The sequence below is a fragment of the Musca autumnalis genome, unplaced genomic scaffold (genome assembly GCF_047663935.1).
Source record: "Musca autumnalis isolate F117 unplaced genomic scaffold, ASM4766393v1 scaffold_4, whole genome shotgun sequence".
NCBI classification, from domain to species: domain Eukaryota; kingdom Metazoa; phylum Arthropoda; class Insecta; order Diptera; family Muscidae; genus Musca; species Musca autumnalis.
The window spans coordinates 242,020,096-242,038,690 of NW_027411977.1; the positions used below are offsets into that span (position 1 = coordinate 242,020,096).

Genomic DNA, 18,595 nt, shown 5'->3' on the forward strand with positions numbered 1-18,595 from the left:
GGAGAGATTTTTGAAGAGTTTTGTGACTGAGAACTTGCAAATTTTGGCTGGGAAAATTTGTCCCGCAAAAATTTGCAAGTCTGATCAGCTGACTTTTAATCACCTGTTCAATGTAAACAACTCGAAACGTTAACATTTTTGAACAAGAAAATTTCACAATTGCAAATTTTTTTTAGATTCTAAAGCGTTGTGGATTGGATTAAAGCATTAAATAAGCAATCTGCAATTTTAAAATTTATGTTTTTGTTCCATTTGGTTTAAAATATCAAAAGAAACAAAAACAAATTTCATACATTTTCGGAAACAGCTGACTTTCTTGCAAGTTTTTGCAAAATGCTGTTCGATAACTTTCTACAATTTTTCTTGCTTGAGAGAGTAAAATTCACTGAGAGAGGTTGCTGGAACTGACTGCATAGACTAATAAAAATATAGACGTCGGAATGCTCTCACCGAGTATGTTCGAATTGAGTATGCTTAAAGAGGTACTCAAAATAAAATGCCAAAAAATACAAATTAATAAATATTTTGTTCTGGCAAAAGGCAACTTGGGGTTCGTTTTTGATGGGAACAATATCCTCAGACAAAATATCCAAGAAAATATTGCCATTTTCCCCAAAAAACGTCTTCGAAATTTTTTGAGTTTTCGTGTTTGAGTAGCTTTACGGCGCAAAATTGAGTATTCCTTCGTCTATATTTTTATTAGTCTATGCTGACTGAGTAATTATTGCTGGGAAAGTTATCGTACACACCTATAATTACCAAGGTTAAGGCATCAGCCCAGCTGATCGATCGCGATACATCTACCGCAATGGAGGGCAAATTGCGAGAGACTCATGTATTTTTTACACTTTTGTGTATGAGGCCGAGCATTTCTACCTAACAGTGATCTACTGTGATAATTGTGCCATGCTATGTATTGTGCATGGTACAATAATACAGGTAGCATTATCAAGCCAGCTGATGGTAATATAATGTGTCAATTGCATTGAATTGATGTCAAATGTTGACATCTAATGTCACCAACAATTGCCGATGCGGCTACCTGTGTATTTGTATCATGGAATTGTGTAAGTGAATGAGATTTCAATGATCTTCTTTTGCCTGATATTGGCTTAGAGTGAATTTTGCAAATGTAAACGTACTATTAGCCATTATTATTAGAGCTGTGTTCCTTTACTTACCTGAGGTTACCATTTCTTACCATTTTTAACCTCTTAGGTGTTCCCTTACTTTTAATAGCATACAATTTATATGATAGCAGTTTACCACTTTTACCATTTTCTGCCACTGTTACCATTTTTAAAGTAAAGGAACAGACCATAGGTGTGTCTTTTTACGTGGTAATTTGTAATAATTATTACGAAATGTTACTAAATGCTGTCTTTTTACACAAAAGTTTAGTAAAAGAGAGCGAAGTGAGAGAACAATTTTGACAGTTGTTTGCTGAGAAATTGCTAAAAGTTGCTGATAGAATTTTTCCCAGCAACATTTAGCAAGTTCGATCAGCTGTTTTTTAATCATCTGCTAATGGTCAGCTGCTCAATGTTTACCTGATTTTTGTGGAAAAAATACAATAAATATTACGATTCAGTATTATTTATTGATTATTTTATTAAGATATTCATTATTTTTAAATTGAAGAACTCTTTCTTTGCTTTGGAGTTATTTTTTCGTTCATGCATTGGCGCCAATGTTTTTGTTTTGGTTATCAACTGTTATCTTGCTAAAGTTTACTAAATGCTGTCTTTTTACTTTTTTCTCTATTTTCGTATCAAAGAATAAAATCTCTCTTACTCTCTGAAAAGAAGTTACTGAATAATTATTACTGAAAAAGTAAACAGACACAACTATTATACTCGTAGTTATGCATTAATGAGTACTTTACACGATATGTATTTTACATATGGGTTGTCACTTTGCGTATACATTTTGTATATTCACTTTTTTGAAGACATTTCTTTTTCGTACTAGTTCAAATTTCAGTTGATGGCATTTTTTAAAGATTAATTAATGATGAAATTGGAGATTATTACATAAAAATCTCTTGCAATAAATGAAAAATGAAACTCTTACATAATTGTTATTAACATTTTTATTTAATATTTCAATTCGTTGATATTTGTGACAAACTGTTGATAATTCATAGTCCATGAATGAGAAATTTCTGTTTGCCATTACAAATTCTGTACCATCATAATCCGTAAGTACCGGCTACATAATTTAATGCATCTTTTTACAATGCCTATCAAGACCTTTTTGTGTGGTAAATCGTTGCTGACACATTTCACATATGTAATCTGCATCTATAGACGAAGGATGTTTATTTTTTATATGTGTCCGGAGACTATGAGATTCCGTATAACAAGTACCACATATTTCACATTTATGTTTACCCGGTGTTTGAGCTTTTGGATGCTTCCGGTAGGAATGTTTATCAAGACTTATCTTTGTGGCAAATCTTTGATTACACATTTGGCAGATATACTCGGTATCTATAGACGAAGGATGTTTCTCTCTTATATGTCTATGTAGACTTATTTCGTATTTATAAGAACTATCACATAGTTCACAGCCATGTTTAGTATGTATTAGAGTTTCTGGATGCTTCCAGAAAGAATGCTTATCAAGACCTTTTTGTGTGGCAAATTTTTGATTACAGATTTTGCAAATATACTCTGTATCTATAGATGAAGGATGTTTTTTACTTATATGATAGCGGAGGCTTAAAGATTTCCCATAACAACTACCACATATTTCACATTTATGTTTAGAAGGTATTTCAGTTTTTGGATGCATCCAGTAACAATGCTTATCAAGACCGTTTTGTGTGGTAAAGTTTTGATTACAAATGTTGCAAATATACTCTGTAACTAAAGATGAAGGATGTTTATCTCTTATATGTTTACGTAGACTTTTTTCGGTTACATGAGGACTATCACATTGTTCACATTTATATTGGGAATGAGCACCTTGATGCGTCCGGTAATAATGCAAACCAAGACCTATTTTTGTTTTAAATCTTTGATTACATATTTCACAGACAAATTTTTTATCAGTAGACGAAGCATGTTCATTTCTTAGTTCACATTTATGTTCAGTAGATATCTGAGCAACACGGGAAGATGAAATAACGTATCTTTCTTTATTATCACTACCGTTAACGTCTGTATCACCATTGATCTTAAGGCCTTTACTATCCTGCTCATCTGTGTGCACATCAATTATTTCTAATTTGGGTCGGGATATCTGTTGAGTTATTGTAGTAGTAACTTCCGAACGATCATCGGATTTCCATGTGAGTGATGACGGTGAGTCGATGCTATACGAATCCTCTGGTAAAAATTCTTCCATTTCTTCCACGTCCTCTTTTTTGATTATATCAATTATTGCCTTATCGACATTCTCTGGTAAAAATTCTTCCATGTTATCCAAGTTTAATTCATCTTCTTCAATATCATTTTCCATGTTTGTACAATTTTCAAGTTTTGTTGTATTGTAGCTTAGTGTATCATTGTTGGAATTTTCAGTTTTTATACAAAAACTTTCCGACATTTTTACTTACTACAAATTATGCAGACCTACATAAAAGAAAAACGAAGATTTCGTAAAAATATTTTTAAGTTTTTATAACAACATTTAATTTTAATTTTACAATTATAAGACGTTTTTTATTGTGACGGGCAAAATGCTTGATGATATGGCAGCCCTAAACGACGGTGAAGTAAACGGATAAAATAATAGCCTTGTTACAGAACTAAAAAGTTTTTACAATTTTTACGACTTGACATTTGTTCCAGCTTTTTTCGACGTTTTTTTCCATTTTTGCGTTCCAGAACTTTTTGAAAAAACTTTTGTGTGACAACAATGTTTCTCTCTTTTACGATTTTTACTACTAAAAAGTACGGGAACAAAGCTGTTAACAAATAAGAAAAATCTATTAGAAACAACACCATAGACTAATTAATGTAGAGACAAAGAATGGCTCTCACCATTTATCTGCGGCGAGACAGATGTCGTTTACGCATGTTTGTGGTTTGAGTGACAGCTACTTGTTTCACTCAAACGAAAACTCCTAAAAATATTAACATTTACCAACTATATGCCTATCAAAAAGAGTGTTATAGTTAATTTCATATGTAAAGTACATTATAAAGTGGATAAGTTTGCAAACAAAGACCCTAATTGGTTGAAAAACAAATAAATTGTTTTCGAAGTTGAGTTATTTGACTAGCCCCAGTCTGGCTTGAGTCAGATGACTAGCCCCAAATCGATTCGTGCGACATCTGGTGGAGAATGAAAAATGAGAGCGTTCGTAGTCTCTGCTTAATTAGTCTATGACAACACTTTTAAATGTTGCGCTAAATCGGAGAGTAGTTTTGGCAGAAATCGGTACACAACAACAAAAATTTGAGCAAACACTGTTATCAGCATAGACTAATTAAGCAGAGACTACGAACGCTCTCATTTTTCATTCTCAACCAGATGTCGCACGAATCGATTTGGGGCTAGTCATCTGACTCAAGCCAGACTGGGGCTAGTCAAATGACTCAACTTCGAAAACAATTTATTTGTTTTTCTACCAAGTAGGGTCTAGGTTTGCAAACTTCGCCACTTTAAAATGTACTTTACATATGCAATTAACTATGCCACTCTTTTTGATAGACATATAGTTCGTAAATGTTAATATTTTTAGGAGTTTTCGTTTGAGTGAAACAAGTAGCTGTCACTCAAACCATAGACTAATTAATGTAGAGACAAAGAATGGCTCTCACCATTTATCTGCGGCGACATAGATGTCGTTTACGCATGTTTATGGTTTGAGTGAAAGCTAATTGTTTCACTCAAACGAAAACTCCTAAAAATATTAACATTTACGAAATATATGCCTATCAAAAAGAGTGGCATAGCTAATTTCATATGTAAAGTACATTTTAAAGTGGCGAAGTTTGCAAACAGAGACCCTAATTGGTAGAAAAACAAATAAATTGTTTTCGAAGTTGAGTCATTTGACTAGCCCCAGTCTGGCTTGAGTCAGATGACTAGCCCCAAATCGATTCGTGCGACATCTGGTTGAGAATGAAAAATGAGAGCGTTCGTAGTCTCTACTTAATTAGTCTATGGTGGAACTCATATACGACAGTTTGCTCTTTTGACACTTTTATCATTAAAAAAGTACTGGAACGAAGCTATGTCAGTTTTGAATGACAGCTTTGTTGTTGCTTGCTAGGGTGCCGTTCATTTTTGTCATTCATCATGCAACCACCAAATATTTTGTGATTGCTGAACGGTTGGACAGTTATCGATAATTGCAAAAAATCGTCATTCAAAACTGACAATGTGTACTGTACTTAAATGGCAATTCCCAATAATTCGTAAAACTCGCCTGGGGCTGGATTCTCGTTCTACGAAAATTTGAAATGAAAAATATTTGGTTTATATATATTTTTTTCATTTAACATTTCCTTTATAAAATTGTTCATTTCACTTTTACATAGAAACAGAGTTGAGGCCCTTGTCCCCTGAATTACGAATTATCGTGATTCTATTGTACATTACATAAATAGCTGTTGCAATAAATGAAAAATTAAACTTTTGGATAATTTTAATTAACAATTTTATTTAATTTGAGTGATTTTATAAAACTAAAGTTCAATTATTTACATTTTATTGTGGGCATTTTTTGATGAGCTCTACATACATACATATGAATAGGTTTATAATTTTTACAAATTTGTACAAGTCCAGTAACTTCTTGTAATCGGCTAAGGTTTATTCCTTTGTACTGTAGAGTAAACGAACAACAGCCAGTAACAATTTGTACAAATTTTGAGTAAACGCCGGTTGGTTTTAATATGTAAATTTTATCGTTATTGTGAATAAATTGTATGAAAATGTAAACAAACATTTTGGAAGCTTGAAGAATTGTTGGTCCAAATAGAGTTGTCGAGCTAGTTACGTGACCTTGGGCTCAATTTTTGTTCTATGAAAAATTGGAATGAAAAAATGTATAAAGGAAATAAATGTCAAATGAAAAATTGTATAAGGCAAATATTCTTAATTTCAAATTTTCATAGAACAAGAATCCAGGCCCTGGTAAATAGATTTTGGGTCCAATGAAAGAGAAATTTCTGTTTGTCATTTCACATTCTGTACAGTCATAATCCGCAAATCCATTCTGTAAAATCGTTGATGTAGATTTAGAGTGTGGTCCCGTATAAAGTTGTATAGTTCATGAACGAACTAGTTCAATTGAACGATTCATTGAAAAGAGCGTATGAACTAGATCAGTCGATATAGTTCATTACAGTTCAATAGCTCACTGAGCACAGACCGAAAGACACCCAAAGAACGATCAACGAACGAACGATTCAAAATCTAGTTCCGCATGTCATTCACATATGAATAAAGTGATGCCGTTTTCTGTGCTAAGTGATGCCTTCGTAATATAATGAGTTTTGTTTATGTTTTGGATCAATGTAAAGTGTCTAGTAAAGTAATTTCTACATAAAGAACTTTGTTGACATAACACATCGTAATATGCCGAATGCATTATCATTCAATGTGCCTTGTTTTGGATAGAAAAAAAAGGAAAAAAGAAACATATATTAAGCTTTTTCGCTGTTATAATTTATACAAACACACAGCATAAGATTTTTTCGTCAGCCACTTAAGTGAAATTCTAATTACAATTTTTTCCAAAGGACGTACTAAACTTTTTACAAACTTAATCTTTCTTTATGAATGGAATAAAATTATCTAAATGTAATATTTTTGCAGTTTAATTATACTATTCTAATGTCTGTTCCGATTTGGTGTATGTGTGTGTGTTTTCATCAAGAGCCCGTGAACGATTCTGACCCGAATGATTGAACTGGAAAGTAAACTATGAACTAGATTACTGAACTAGTTCAATTAAAAGAGCTATTGAACTACATATTTCAAATGAATTAGATTGTACAACTCCAGTCCCGGTGACTTAGTTTAATGCATCTTGTTACAATGAATATCAAGACCTTTTTGTTTGGCAAATCGTGCATTACATATTTCGCAAACATATTCTAAAGCTATAGACGAAGGATGTTTTTTTCTTATATGTGTCTGAAGATTTCGATCGTGTATAAAAGAACTATCACATATTTCACAATTATGTTTAGCAGGTATTTGAGTGAAATGCTTCCGGGTATAATGCATTTCAAGACCTGTTGGTGTGGTAAATCTTTGTGTGCAAATTTCGCAGATATACTCTGACTCTATAGACGAAGGATGTTTGTTTCTTATATGTGCCTGGAGTGCATAAGAATCCGCATAACATCGACCACATAGTTCACATTTATGTTCAGTGGCCGTTTGAATTTCTGGATGCATCCGGTAAGAATGTTTATCAAGGCCTTTTTGTGTGGCAAATTTTTGATTACAAATTTCGCAGATATATTCTAAATCTATAGACAAAGGATGCTTTTTTCTTATATGTGTCAGAAGATTTCGATCGTGTATAAAAGAACTACCACATATTTCACAATTATGTTTAGCAGGTGTTTGAATGAAATGCTTCCGGGCATAATGCATTTCAAGACCCATTTGTGTTGTAAATCTTTGATTACAAATTTCGCAAATATATTCTGAATCTATAGACGAAGGATGTTTATTTCTTGTATGTGCCAGGAGATTATGAGATTTCGCAAAACAGCTACCACATATTTCACATTTATATTTACTAGGCATTTCAGCTTCTGGATGCGTCCGAGAGATATGTTTATCAACACCTATTTTTGTGGTAAATCTTTGATTACAAATTTCGCAGATGTACTCTGTATCTATTGACGAAGGATGTCTACTTCTCATATGTTTCAGTAGATTATGATTTTCTGTATAAGATCTAGTACATATTTCGCAATTATATTTGGTTAATATTTGTGTGGAATGAACTTTTTGATGCGTCCAGAGAGTATGCCTATTAAGACCGGTTTGTGTGGTAAATTTTTGATTACAAAGTTCGCAGATGTACCCTGCATCTATTGCCGAAGGATGTTTCTTTCTTATATGTGCCTGCAGATTTTTAGATTCTGAATAAGAACTATCACATAGTTCACATTTATGTTCAATAGGTTCTTGAGCTTCACGGTAAGATGAAGTTACAGATCTTTCTCTATTGTCATAGACGTTAGCGTCTGTATCACCATTGATCACATGGCCTCTACTATCATTTTCATCTGTGTGCATATCAACTATTTCTAATTTGGGTAAGGATATTTGTTGAGTTGTTGAATTACTTGGGTGTTGTTGTGTAACATGTTGATGGTGTACTACACCATTGGTAGTAACTTCCATACAATCATCAGTTTTGGATGTAAGTGATGACGGTGGGTAGCAGCTTTGTAAATCTTCTGGTAAAAATTCCACCATTTCATCCATGTCCTCTTTTTTAATTTTATCAATTATGGTCTGATCGACATTCTCTGGTAAAAATTCTTCCATGTTATCCAAGTCTAGCTCAGCTTCTTCCATATCATTTCCCATATTTGTAAAATGTTCATGTTTTGTTGTATTGCAGCTTAGTGTATGGGTATCATTGTTGGTATTTTCCTGTTTATTAGCTTTGGCAAAGGGTTCAGTTTTTATTGAAAAAACTTCCGACATTTCAACTCCGAATATTTTCGTTTTCAAGTGAGGAAAATAATTTTACTACAAAGTATTTAGGGATAGCTGTAAAAAAACAAAGTTTTCTTATGTAAATATTTTAAGTTTTTGAAAAAAAAAAACATTTTTTGTTATAGTAAATTCAAATTGAGGTACTTTTTGTTTATAAGCACGGCAAAACATTGCAGCTATAAAATATGACGGCCCTATAAGCGATATAACCCATCTTCGAACTTATACTAAGTTTGGACAAAATATTACGAAAACCAAATTTTGGATCGACTCGATTGATCCGTATGAGAGTTATCGTGCGCTCCAGCCAGACAGACAGACGGACGGACATGAAAGTGTAGATATATGTATTTAAGAGGGTATATTTTCATGATGTATGATGTCCTTAATACTTGGTATGACTTGGCAGCGATTACATCTCTTAAGCGATTTTTCATCGATAAGGCCAATTTTTTGGTGGCATCCGCACAAATATTCCGCCATTCTTTAATAATGACATCTTTCAGCATTTGTTTGTTAGTTATTTTATGCTGTCGATGAGGCAACACTTCCCTAACGTTGTAGAGCAGCCATTCTCGAACAACCATGGAACTGTGCTTTGGGTCGTTATCGTGCAAGAAACGATAATCGTCCTGTATGCCCAAATTAGTCGCGCTAGCTTTTAAATTTTCTTTTAAAATGTTTAAATATTAAAATTTATCCATCGTGGATTCCACGAACACCAAATTTCCCACTCCTCCAGCTGCCATTGTAACCCACACCATCACTGACCCACCACCGTGTTTCACAGTTGCTTTTATATTCTTTAACTGCAATGCGGTGTTTTCTCTACGCCACACAAAACGTCTTCCATTCGACCCAATAATATTAAAATCACTTTCGTCAGTAAAAATAACTGATTTCCAGAAGTCGCCAGGCTTGTCTACATATTTTTTGGCATATTCTAATCGCTGTTTTACGTTCTTTTTCGATATAAAGGGTTTTTTACGTGGGTCACATGTTTCGTACCGTTTGTGCGCTTAAAGTGACATTTTCATATTTTTTTAATAATTTTAGCTATTTCCATGGCACTTTGTTTTTGGTTCCAGCTTAACCATCCGGTCGATCTTTCTTCCCAATCGAGCGTCTATGATTTTTTCCGACCTCTACCTGGGGCAATTGAGAGTGACCGCGTTTTTTTTTTTTTGTTGTAATTTTGTATCACAATTGGACAGATTATTTCGGTCTAGAAACATTTTTAGAGATTTCAAGACAACTTTTTCTTTCGAACTCTTATTGCAAGTTGTTACAACACATTACTCAGTCAAAGTACTTTATAAGACTGGGAAATTGTCTAATTTTACCTCAGCTTCAAAAAAATAAAGATCCGTTATGTTAGAGAAATTAATATTTCTCTCTGGACAATGATCCGATTGAATAAAAACAACAAAAATGAAATAACCGTTATACAATCAGGGCAATCATGAATAAAAATTCCGCGCGAAATTCCCTTTCCCCAATTTCATTTTTTTTTATTTCCATATTTATATCAAAAAAGGGAATATTTGTGTCAATTCGGCGAGAATATTCCATAATTAAGTGATTCTAGTAGTTCTCAAAGTTTTAAAATAATGACTTTAAAAGAATTTCACTTCTTAAAATTATTTTGCGTGCGGAAAATTCCGAGGGAAATATATATTCATGATTGCCCTGAATATTGAGCCGTACGGATAATTGTTTTAGTTAATTTTTTGACGTCTTTTTTGTTTTTTGTATTAAATTATAGTAAAACATGTTTATTTAATTATTAATTTTCAATTATTATAAAGAATTGTTGTACTTTTAAAACAACATTTATTTCACTCGAATCGAGTAATTATTTTTCGAATTATAATCAAATATATTTTCAGTTGTATGGTGTACGGACTATTGTTTGAGTCAGTGTATCTTCAAAAGGGAATATTTTTGCCGATTCGGCGAGAATATTCCAGAATTAAATGATTCGATTAATTTTCAACGTTTAAAAACACTGCTTTTAGAAGAATTTCACTTTTTAATTTTTTCCGTGGGGGAAATTCCGAGAGAAATATTCATGATTGCCCTGAATGACATTGTCGCCTTTTTCCTAAATATTTGTCAAACCATGATGAAATTGTAAGGTGGCGTAGAACAGCCAGCTGATTGGTTTCAATCTGTCAAATTTTTTGTTATGTGAATAAATTGTATGAAAACGTAAACAAACATTTTGACATATTGAAGAATTTTAGCCCATAAATGAGTTGTCTTATAAACATGGTACAAATAAACAGGTAGCCGCATCGGCAACTGTTGGTAACATAAGGTGTCAAAATTTGACATCAATTCAATGCAGTTGACACATTATGTTACCATCAGCTGGCATGATAATGCTACCTGTATTATTGTACCATGCTTATAAATAGATCTTGCTTCAAACTCAAGGTACATAAAATAATGTAGTAGCAACAGCCTACCTGATTGAGTAAAATGACTTTCCAAAATTTATATTTGCTCTCACATTTAAAATATCCAACCACAGTAGTAAAAAGTGGTGATTATTAATTGTTGCTTCAAATCGTTGAAATCAATCTACCTCAATACTAATATGTCACCGTTGCAACTACCTTATTAAATATGTATGCCTTCCTTCAAACCATTCAATACAATCTTCCCCAATGTGAAACACTGTCAGAGCAAGTCAACTGACACACACACTCTCATTACCATCCACAAACACAGTAAACGGTGTTTTTGACATTTCACAAGATTTCTTTGATAGACTTTTTCTTTTTTAAGGGGTAATACACTAATATAAATGTACATACCTTGATTTTGATGTGAGCTGATGAGTATTATTTAATATCATTTATTTTCTGCTAATTTTTTATATTTTGTTATACACTTTAACAAAAAATTCACAATTAATTAACGAGTAGGTACAAAGTTAAGAATGTTGCCGTTCAAACTATGCTCTGTTGTCGTTTTAACAAGAGAACCAAGATGTGTCAACAGAGTAAGTGAAAGAGAGAGAAAGAGGCACTGGAATCTGGGAGCAATTATTGTGTTATTGTACATGGCACAACAACAAAGGTAGATGCAGCAGCTGATCTAAGGCACATTTAATAAGGTAAATGCAACGGAGAATTACCACTGCATAGAAACATTTGACGCAATACGATCTGTCAAAAATGGTAAACAAGGCAAATTAAATTCAAGGAATTTAAAGATTAATTAATTTAATTTTAAAGATTAATTAATTGTATTAAGTAGTTGTCGGTGAAGAAAAATAATTATTATATAGCAAAATATGTAATTCGTGGTGACTACTTTCAACTGTTGTGTTTCGGTTTGGGAAAAATTGTATAGCAGAAAAAATGAACGAGGGGGCTCCACTCTCTCCCAAAACGTGTGAAAGTTTCGTATGAAAGTTTCAACGTGTGGCTTTAGAGAAGCTGAAGTATTCTTCAATTATTATAAGTATTCTTCTGTTATAGTTTGGATTTACCGAACAGATTTATAGTATTTTCCGGTCAATTTCAAGCTAGAAGTGACGATTGAATTTCAAGGAGGAGATTTTTGGCATTAACTATCAATGTAAAAATTGTATTTTTATACCCTCCACCATATGGAGGGTATAATTAAATTTGTCATTCCGTTTGTAACACATCGAAATATTCGTCGGAGACCCTATAAAGTATATATATTATTGATCAGCATAAAATTCTATGTCGATTTGACAATGTCCGTCTGTCCGTCTGTCTATTGAAATCAAGATACAGCTCGCAATTTTATAGAAAGGGAGTCAAAATTTGGTACAGAAGTTTTTATTACTTGCAAGATGGATGGTATTGAAAATGGGATATATCGGTCCACGTTTTAATATAGCCCTCATAGAACCGTACCTCCCGATTTTCGGTATTTTTAAGGTTTTAGCTTCATTATCCTACCAAAATGGCTGAAATTTGGTACGTAGTCTTCTTTAGGAGTATAAAATTTTCGCCCAGAATTTTGTCGATATCGGTCCACACCTTCATATAGCCCCCATAGAAAGGTACCTCCCGATTTTCGGTATTTTGGAGGTTTTAGCTTCATTATCCTACCAAAATGGCTGAAATTTTGTAAGTAGTCTTCTTTAGGGGTATACAACTTTCCCCCAGGATTTTGTAGGTATCGGTCTACACCTTCATATAGCCCCCCATAGAACGGTACTTCCCAATTTTCGGTATTTTGAAGATGTTAGCTTCATTATCCTAATAAAATGGCTGAAATGTGGTACGTAGTCTTCTTTAGGGGTATAAAACTTTCCCCCATGATTTTGTCGGTATCGGTCCACACCTTCATATAGCCCCCACAGAACGGTACCTCCCGATTTTCGGTATTTTAAACGTTGTGGCCTCAATATTCCACCGAAACTGCTGAAATTTGGTATTTAGACTTCGTTGGGGGTACTCAAACTTCCCCTTTAAATTTGTCGGTATAGGTCCACGCCTTCATACAGCCACCATGGAAAAGTAACTCCCGATTTTTCGTATTTTGAAGGTTGTGTCTTCAATATTCCACCAAAATGTCTGAAATTTGGTATTTAGTCTTCTTAGTCTAGTCTAGTCTTCTTTAGGGTATAACAAGTTCGGCCTGGCCGAACTTAATGTCTAGGAATTGGTTTATTTTGCGTTTTCAAATCCATCGCACAGTAAAAGAACATATATAATAATGCCCCATAGCGTCAAATAGGATTTCACGAAGAGTATGTTGAAATAAAATATGGCGAAATAGAGATTAAAAATATATGTATAGTTTAAGTTCGAAGATGGGTTGTAAGTTCGAAAATGTTCGGAAAATTTGTGCGCACGATAACTCTTGAAGGGAGTAACCGATTTGGCCCGCACTTTGTAAATCGTGAAAGTTCTACTAGACTTAGATGAAGTTTAAATATGGACTCAATCGGTCCACTCCTTTGTGTACCTCTCACACAAAATTTTGGAAAAGTTCAGTTTAGGACCTGCTCTCGAATCGCTTTGATTTTTGTTGTAGCAACTTGTATTCGCTGTCCCCCATACGACGGTACAAGTTTCATAAGAGGCATACTTCCTGAGAAAATAGCCTGAAAGGTGCAAAAGAACCCCTATGACACCGTGTGTAGTGGAGGGAGCGCAAGATAAATCTCGAACGGATCTGCCAATTCGGCCCGAAATTTGGCCTTCATACTATTTTGTCCTAACATAGTTTAAGTTCAAAGATAAACCATGTCGGTCCACTCCTTCATATCATGAAATTATGCGTTCCTAGATCGAGTTCCATAGTCGATCTCATTTCATTAAATTGTTTTAATGAAATTCACTCTAGGGTGGACCGTGACATCATTCACCAAATTTGTCTGGACCTATGAATTGCGAGTTATCGTGATTCTATTGTAGATCAAATTGGAATACTTCTTAAATAGCTACTGCAATAAATGAAACATTTTGATATATATTTTTTAACATTTTTATTCAATGTATACATTTGAGTGATTTTATAATGTGACAAGTCTTCGAAAATATGTTGCATGTCCTATATTTATGTATATATCGGCCCAACAAATGAAAAATTTCCGCACAGTTATACTCCGCGAGTCCATTCTGTAGAGTTGTTGCTGTAGATTTGACGAGTGCTACCGGCTACATAGTTTAATGCATCATTTTACAATGCCTATCAAGGCCACTTTGTGTGATAAAACTTTTCTGGCATATTTCGCAGATATACTCTGCATCTATTGACGCAGGATGTTTAATTCTCATATGTTCCGAGAGAGATGATGATAGTTTATAACAAAGACCACATATTTCACATTTATGTTCAGCACGTGGTTGAGTTTCCGGATGCCTCACGTAAGAATGCCTATTAAGACCTAGTTGTGTGGTAAATTTAACATTACAAATCTTACAAATATACGTTGAACCTATACACGAGGGATGTTTTCTTCTCATATGTGTCCGTAGACTAGTACGTCCTGTAAAACCTATACCACATATTTCACATTTATATTTTTTAGCAGGTATTTGAGTAGAATGGGCTCCTGGATGCATCCGGTCAAAGTGCCTATCAAGACCTAATTGTGTGGTATATCTTGTATGACATATTTCGCACATATACTCTGTATCTACAGACATAGGATGTTTATCTATTATATGTATCCGGAGAGATTTAACGTCTTTATAAGAACATTCACATAGTTTACATTTAATACGAGATTTAGCTTCTGGACGTATAATTTTAGTGGAATGAGCTTCTGGATGCATTCGGTTGAAATGCATATCAAGACCTTTTTCTGTGGTGCATTCTGTATGACATATTTCGCAGATATACTCTGTGTCCATAGACAAAGAATGTTCTTTTTTCATATGTCTAATTAGATTTTGTTTCTTTTTATAACAACTACCACATATTTCACATTTATGTTCAGTGGGTGTTCGAGTTTCTGGATGCGCCTGATAATAATGTCTATCAAGACCTAGTTGCTTGGTAAATTTTTGACAACATATTTCGCAGATATACTTTGAATCTATAGACGAAGGATGTTTATTTCTTATATGTGTCCGGAGACTTTTAGATTCCGAATAACTACTACCACATATTTCACATTTATGTTCAGTAGGTTTATGCGTTTCTGGGTGCTTCTTGGAAGAATGCACTACAAGACCTACTTGTGTTGTAAATCTTTGATTACAAATTTCGCAGATATACTTAGCATTTACCGATGAAGGATGTTTTTCTTTCATATGTGTCTTTAGATATATACTTTCTGAATAAGATTTAGCACATAGTTCACATTTATGTACACGATCAGATAAAATAAGAGATCTCTCCTTATTATCACTAACATTAACGTCTGTATCACCATTGATCTCAAGGTCTTTACTATCTTCCTCATCTGTGTACACATCCGTTATTTCTAATTTGGGTAAGGATATCTCGTGAGTTGTTGTAGTAGTTAGATGTTGTTGTGTAACATGTTGATGGTCAAGTACATCATGGGTAATGGACGGTGAATAGTTGCTAGGTAAATTCTCTGGTAAAAATTCGTCCATTTCATCCACGTTCTCTTCTTTGATTATATCAACTGTGGATTCATCGACATTCTCTTGTAAAAATTCTTCCATTTTATCCAAGTCTAGTTCATCTTCATTTTTAATATCATTTAGCATATTTCTAACATTTTCAAGTTTTATTGTATTGTAGCTTAGTGTATTTGTATCAATGTTGGAATCTTCCGGTTTATAATCATTGTCAAATGGTTCAGTTTTTATGGAAAATGCATCTGACATTTTTACTTGGAATATTTTCGTTTTCAATTGGTGAAAAAAGTTTTACTACAAGTAGTTACGGATGGCTGCAAACAAAAAACAAAGTTTTCATATGTACACATTTTTTAAAAACATGTTTGGTTATTACAATTCTGAAATTTTATAACAAAATGAAGTAACTCGAGTGGATCGCCAACAATTTTTTTTTTTTTTTTTTTTTGAGGATTGAACGTTGGAAGGAGTCATCATCATACGTATGTACCTATTATGGGATTGTTATACACATAAAAAGCTTGTACGACAAATTTCATATACCATAATATAATAAATAAATAATTATAATAGTATTAATAAATAATTCATTAATAAAATTTGAGTGTCGTTTTTTAACCTATCCGTTTTTTTTTTTTTTTTGTTTTTTTGCAGCCGCGAACCTGTTTAGCAAAAGAATTTAAAAAATATATATATTGTCGTATTTATAACGATTTGAAATTTTGACATGGACAGTTCACTATTTTTGTGTAAAATATTTTGCATTAGCTCTAAAAAACAACACATTTGACAGAACACACTTAAAAAAATGTCCAACCACAGCTGTAAAAAGTGGTAAGGACTACCACTTATTAATTGTTGTTTCAAATCGTTGAAATTAATCTACCTCAATACTAATATGTCACCGTTGCAACTACCTTATTAAATATGCCTTCCTTCAAACCATTCAATACAATCGTTGATGTACACGCCTGCACGTTGTCGTAACAACAGAGAATAACAAATCCAAATGAAAGCCATGTCAGCCGTTGTTTAACATAGGGACTTTACTCTCCCATCAATTCTCTCTCATTTAATTTGGACACCAATGAATACAATCTTCCCCAATGTGAAACACTGCCAGAGCGAATCATCTGACACACACTCATTACCATCCACAAACACAGTCTACGTTGTTTTGACATTTCACAAGATTTCTTTGGTAGATTTTTTCTTTTTTAATAATACACTAATATAAATATACATACACTAATATATATATACCTAGATTTTGACGTCAGCTGAGGAATATTGTTTAATATCACTTATTTACTGTTAATTTATTATATTTTGTTATCAACTTCAACGAAAAATTAAAACTAAATAACGCGTAGGTACGAAGTGAAGAATGGTCCCGTTCAAACTATGCTCTGTTGTCGTTTTAACAAGAGACAGAGTAATGAAAGAGAGCGAGAGACGCTGGAATCTGAGAGCAAATATTGTTGTTCAGGGATGCCAACTGTTCCGAGGCAAAAATCGCTACAGAAAAGTTGTGTTGAAAACCACCACAAATCTCCACTGACTAAGACCGAAAAACACTACGAAAATGTAGAAAAACGGCAGAAATTATCAACTGTTACACAGAAAGAGAGACATTTAAAAAAATCGCACATATATGTTTTTATCCATTTCTTCAATAAAATATCTCAATTCCCATGCTCTTCTGTATTTTGAACACTATCTGGCCTCTAAATGTATGAATATTTCACTCGCTGCGCAATATACTATTTTTCGTTTGCTTTAAAAGTGATGACAGCAAACAATGTTGCGTAAAAATCGCTACCTTAAAAAGACAAAATCGCTACTGTAGCGATTTATAATAAAAAAATCGCTACAACTCCTAAAAAGTGGTTTTTGTACGTCAAAAATCACCACAAGTAGCGGGAAAACCACCAACTTGGCATCCCTGTTGTTGTTATTGTGCATGGCACAAGTACAAAGGTAGATGCATCAGTTGATCTCCGGCACATTTAATAAGGTAGATGATAGGTCACACATATGTGTACAAAATTATGATCTGTAAAAAGTGACATTAGGTCTGTCTGACATTAGGTTTCCCAGCAAGAACTTTCTAGGAGAGTAAAGGCACATAAGAAGCATGGCATTCTTGCTTAAGTTATATCTGGTAAATGACTAAAGACCTAATGTGATTCTGAAATCGTTTTATAGTCTTTTATCAGATATGACTTCAGCAAGAATGCCATGCTTCTTATGTGTCGAGGACTTAAGGAGTTTTTATTCTCTTTTGCAAGAAAAATGTAAAAAGTAAACAGACACCTTCCCAGCAATAACTTGCAAGCAATCAGCCGTCATGTCAAAACAGAACAATTTGTCCGCCATTAAATGAACCAAAGCAAGCAAAAATATTGTATTTTATTAAAAATAGAGACGAAAATTTGTTAAAAAAGGAATTTTTCCACTTTGCAACTTTTTTATAAAAAAAACACAATACAATTAGACTTGTTATTTCCACAATAAAAGTGTTTTTAATTTTCACAAACATAAATCACTGAATAATTAAAACCAGCTGATTTATTAGGTTTGTCTGGTTACCCTAAAATTTGTACCAATTGTTGCTGGAAGTCGTTTGTTAACACAAAAAACCAGCAAAAGAGAGAGATTCGAGAGAGACATTTTGACAGTTCTTTCACTGAGAGATTGCAAATTCTTGCTGGACAAATTTCTTCTAGCAGCAACTAGCAATTCACCTTCTTCCTGAAAATAATCAATCATCTTTTTTTAATTTGTTGTTGATTTATGTTTGTGAAAATTAAAAACAATTTTATTGTGGAAATAACATAGTCTAATTGTATTGTTTTATGGAGAACAAATTTGTAAAGTGGAAAAATACTTTT

General features: G+C 33.3%; 3 protein-coding genes across 9 annotated transcripts in view; 1 reads left to right on the forward strand and 2 right to left on the reverse strand.

Annotated features, from left to right (window-relative positions):
• LOC141403759 (uncharacterized) overlaps window positions 1-18,595 on the forward strand; it is a 567,712-nt gene that overhangs the window by 232,157 nt on the left and 316,960 nt on the right. The gene's annotated exons all lie outside the window — the stretch shown is intronic.
• LOC141403809 (uncharacterized) lies at window positions 2,078-17,420 on the reverse strand. Its single transcript, XM_073986792.1, has 2 exons — window positions 16,965-17,420; window positions 2,078-3,578 (listed from the first exon to the last, which is right to left on the reverse strand). The coding sequence occupies exon 2, from the start codon at window positions 3,550-3,552 to the stop codon at window positions 2,221-2,223; it is 1,332 nt and encodes a 443-aa protein (XP_073842893.1). The 5' UTR covers window positions 3,553-3,578; window positions 16,965-17,420; the 3' UTR covers window positions 2,078-2,220.
• LOC141403755 (uncharacterized) overlaps window positions 5,591-18,595 on the reverse strand; it is a 33,545-nt gene continuing 20,540 nt past the window's right edge. The window contains exons 3-4 of one of the 2 annotated variants that reach the window (XM_073986669.1): window positions 11,472-16,015; window positions 5,591-8,703 (exon numbers count right to left, since the gene is read on the reverse strand). In XM_073986669.1, coding sequence (XP_073842770.1) covers window positions 14,313-15,950 — 1,638 coding nt within the window. In that variant the 5' untranslated portion in view covers window positions 15,951-16,015 and the 3' untranslated portion in view covers window positions 5,591-8,703; window positions 11,472-14,312. Of the gene's footprint in view, window positions 8,704-11,471; window positions 16,016-18,595 lie in introns of those variants that run through there. The other variant, XM_073986668.1, reaches the window with a different exon arrangement.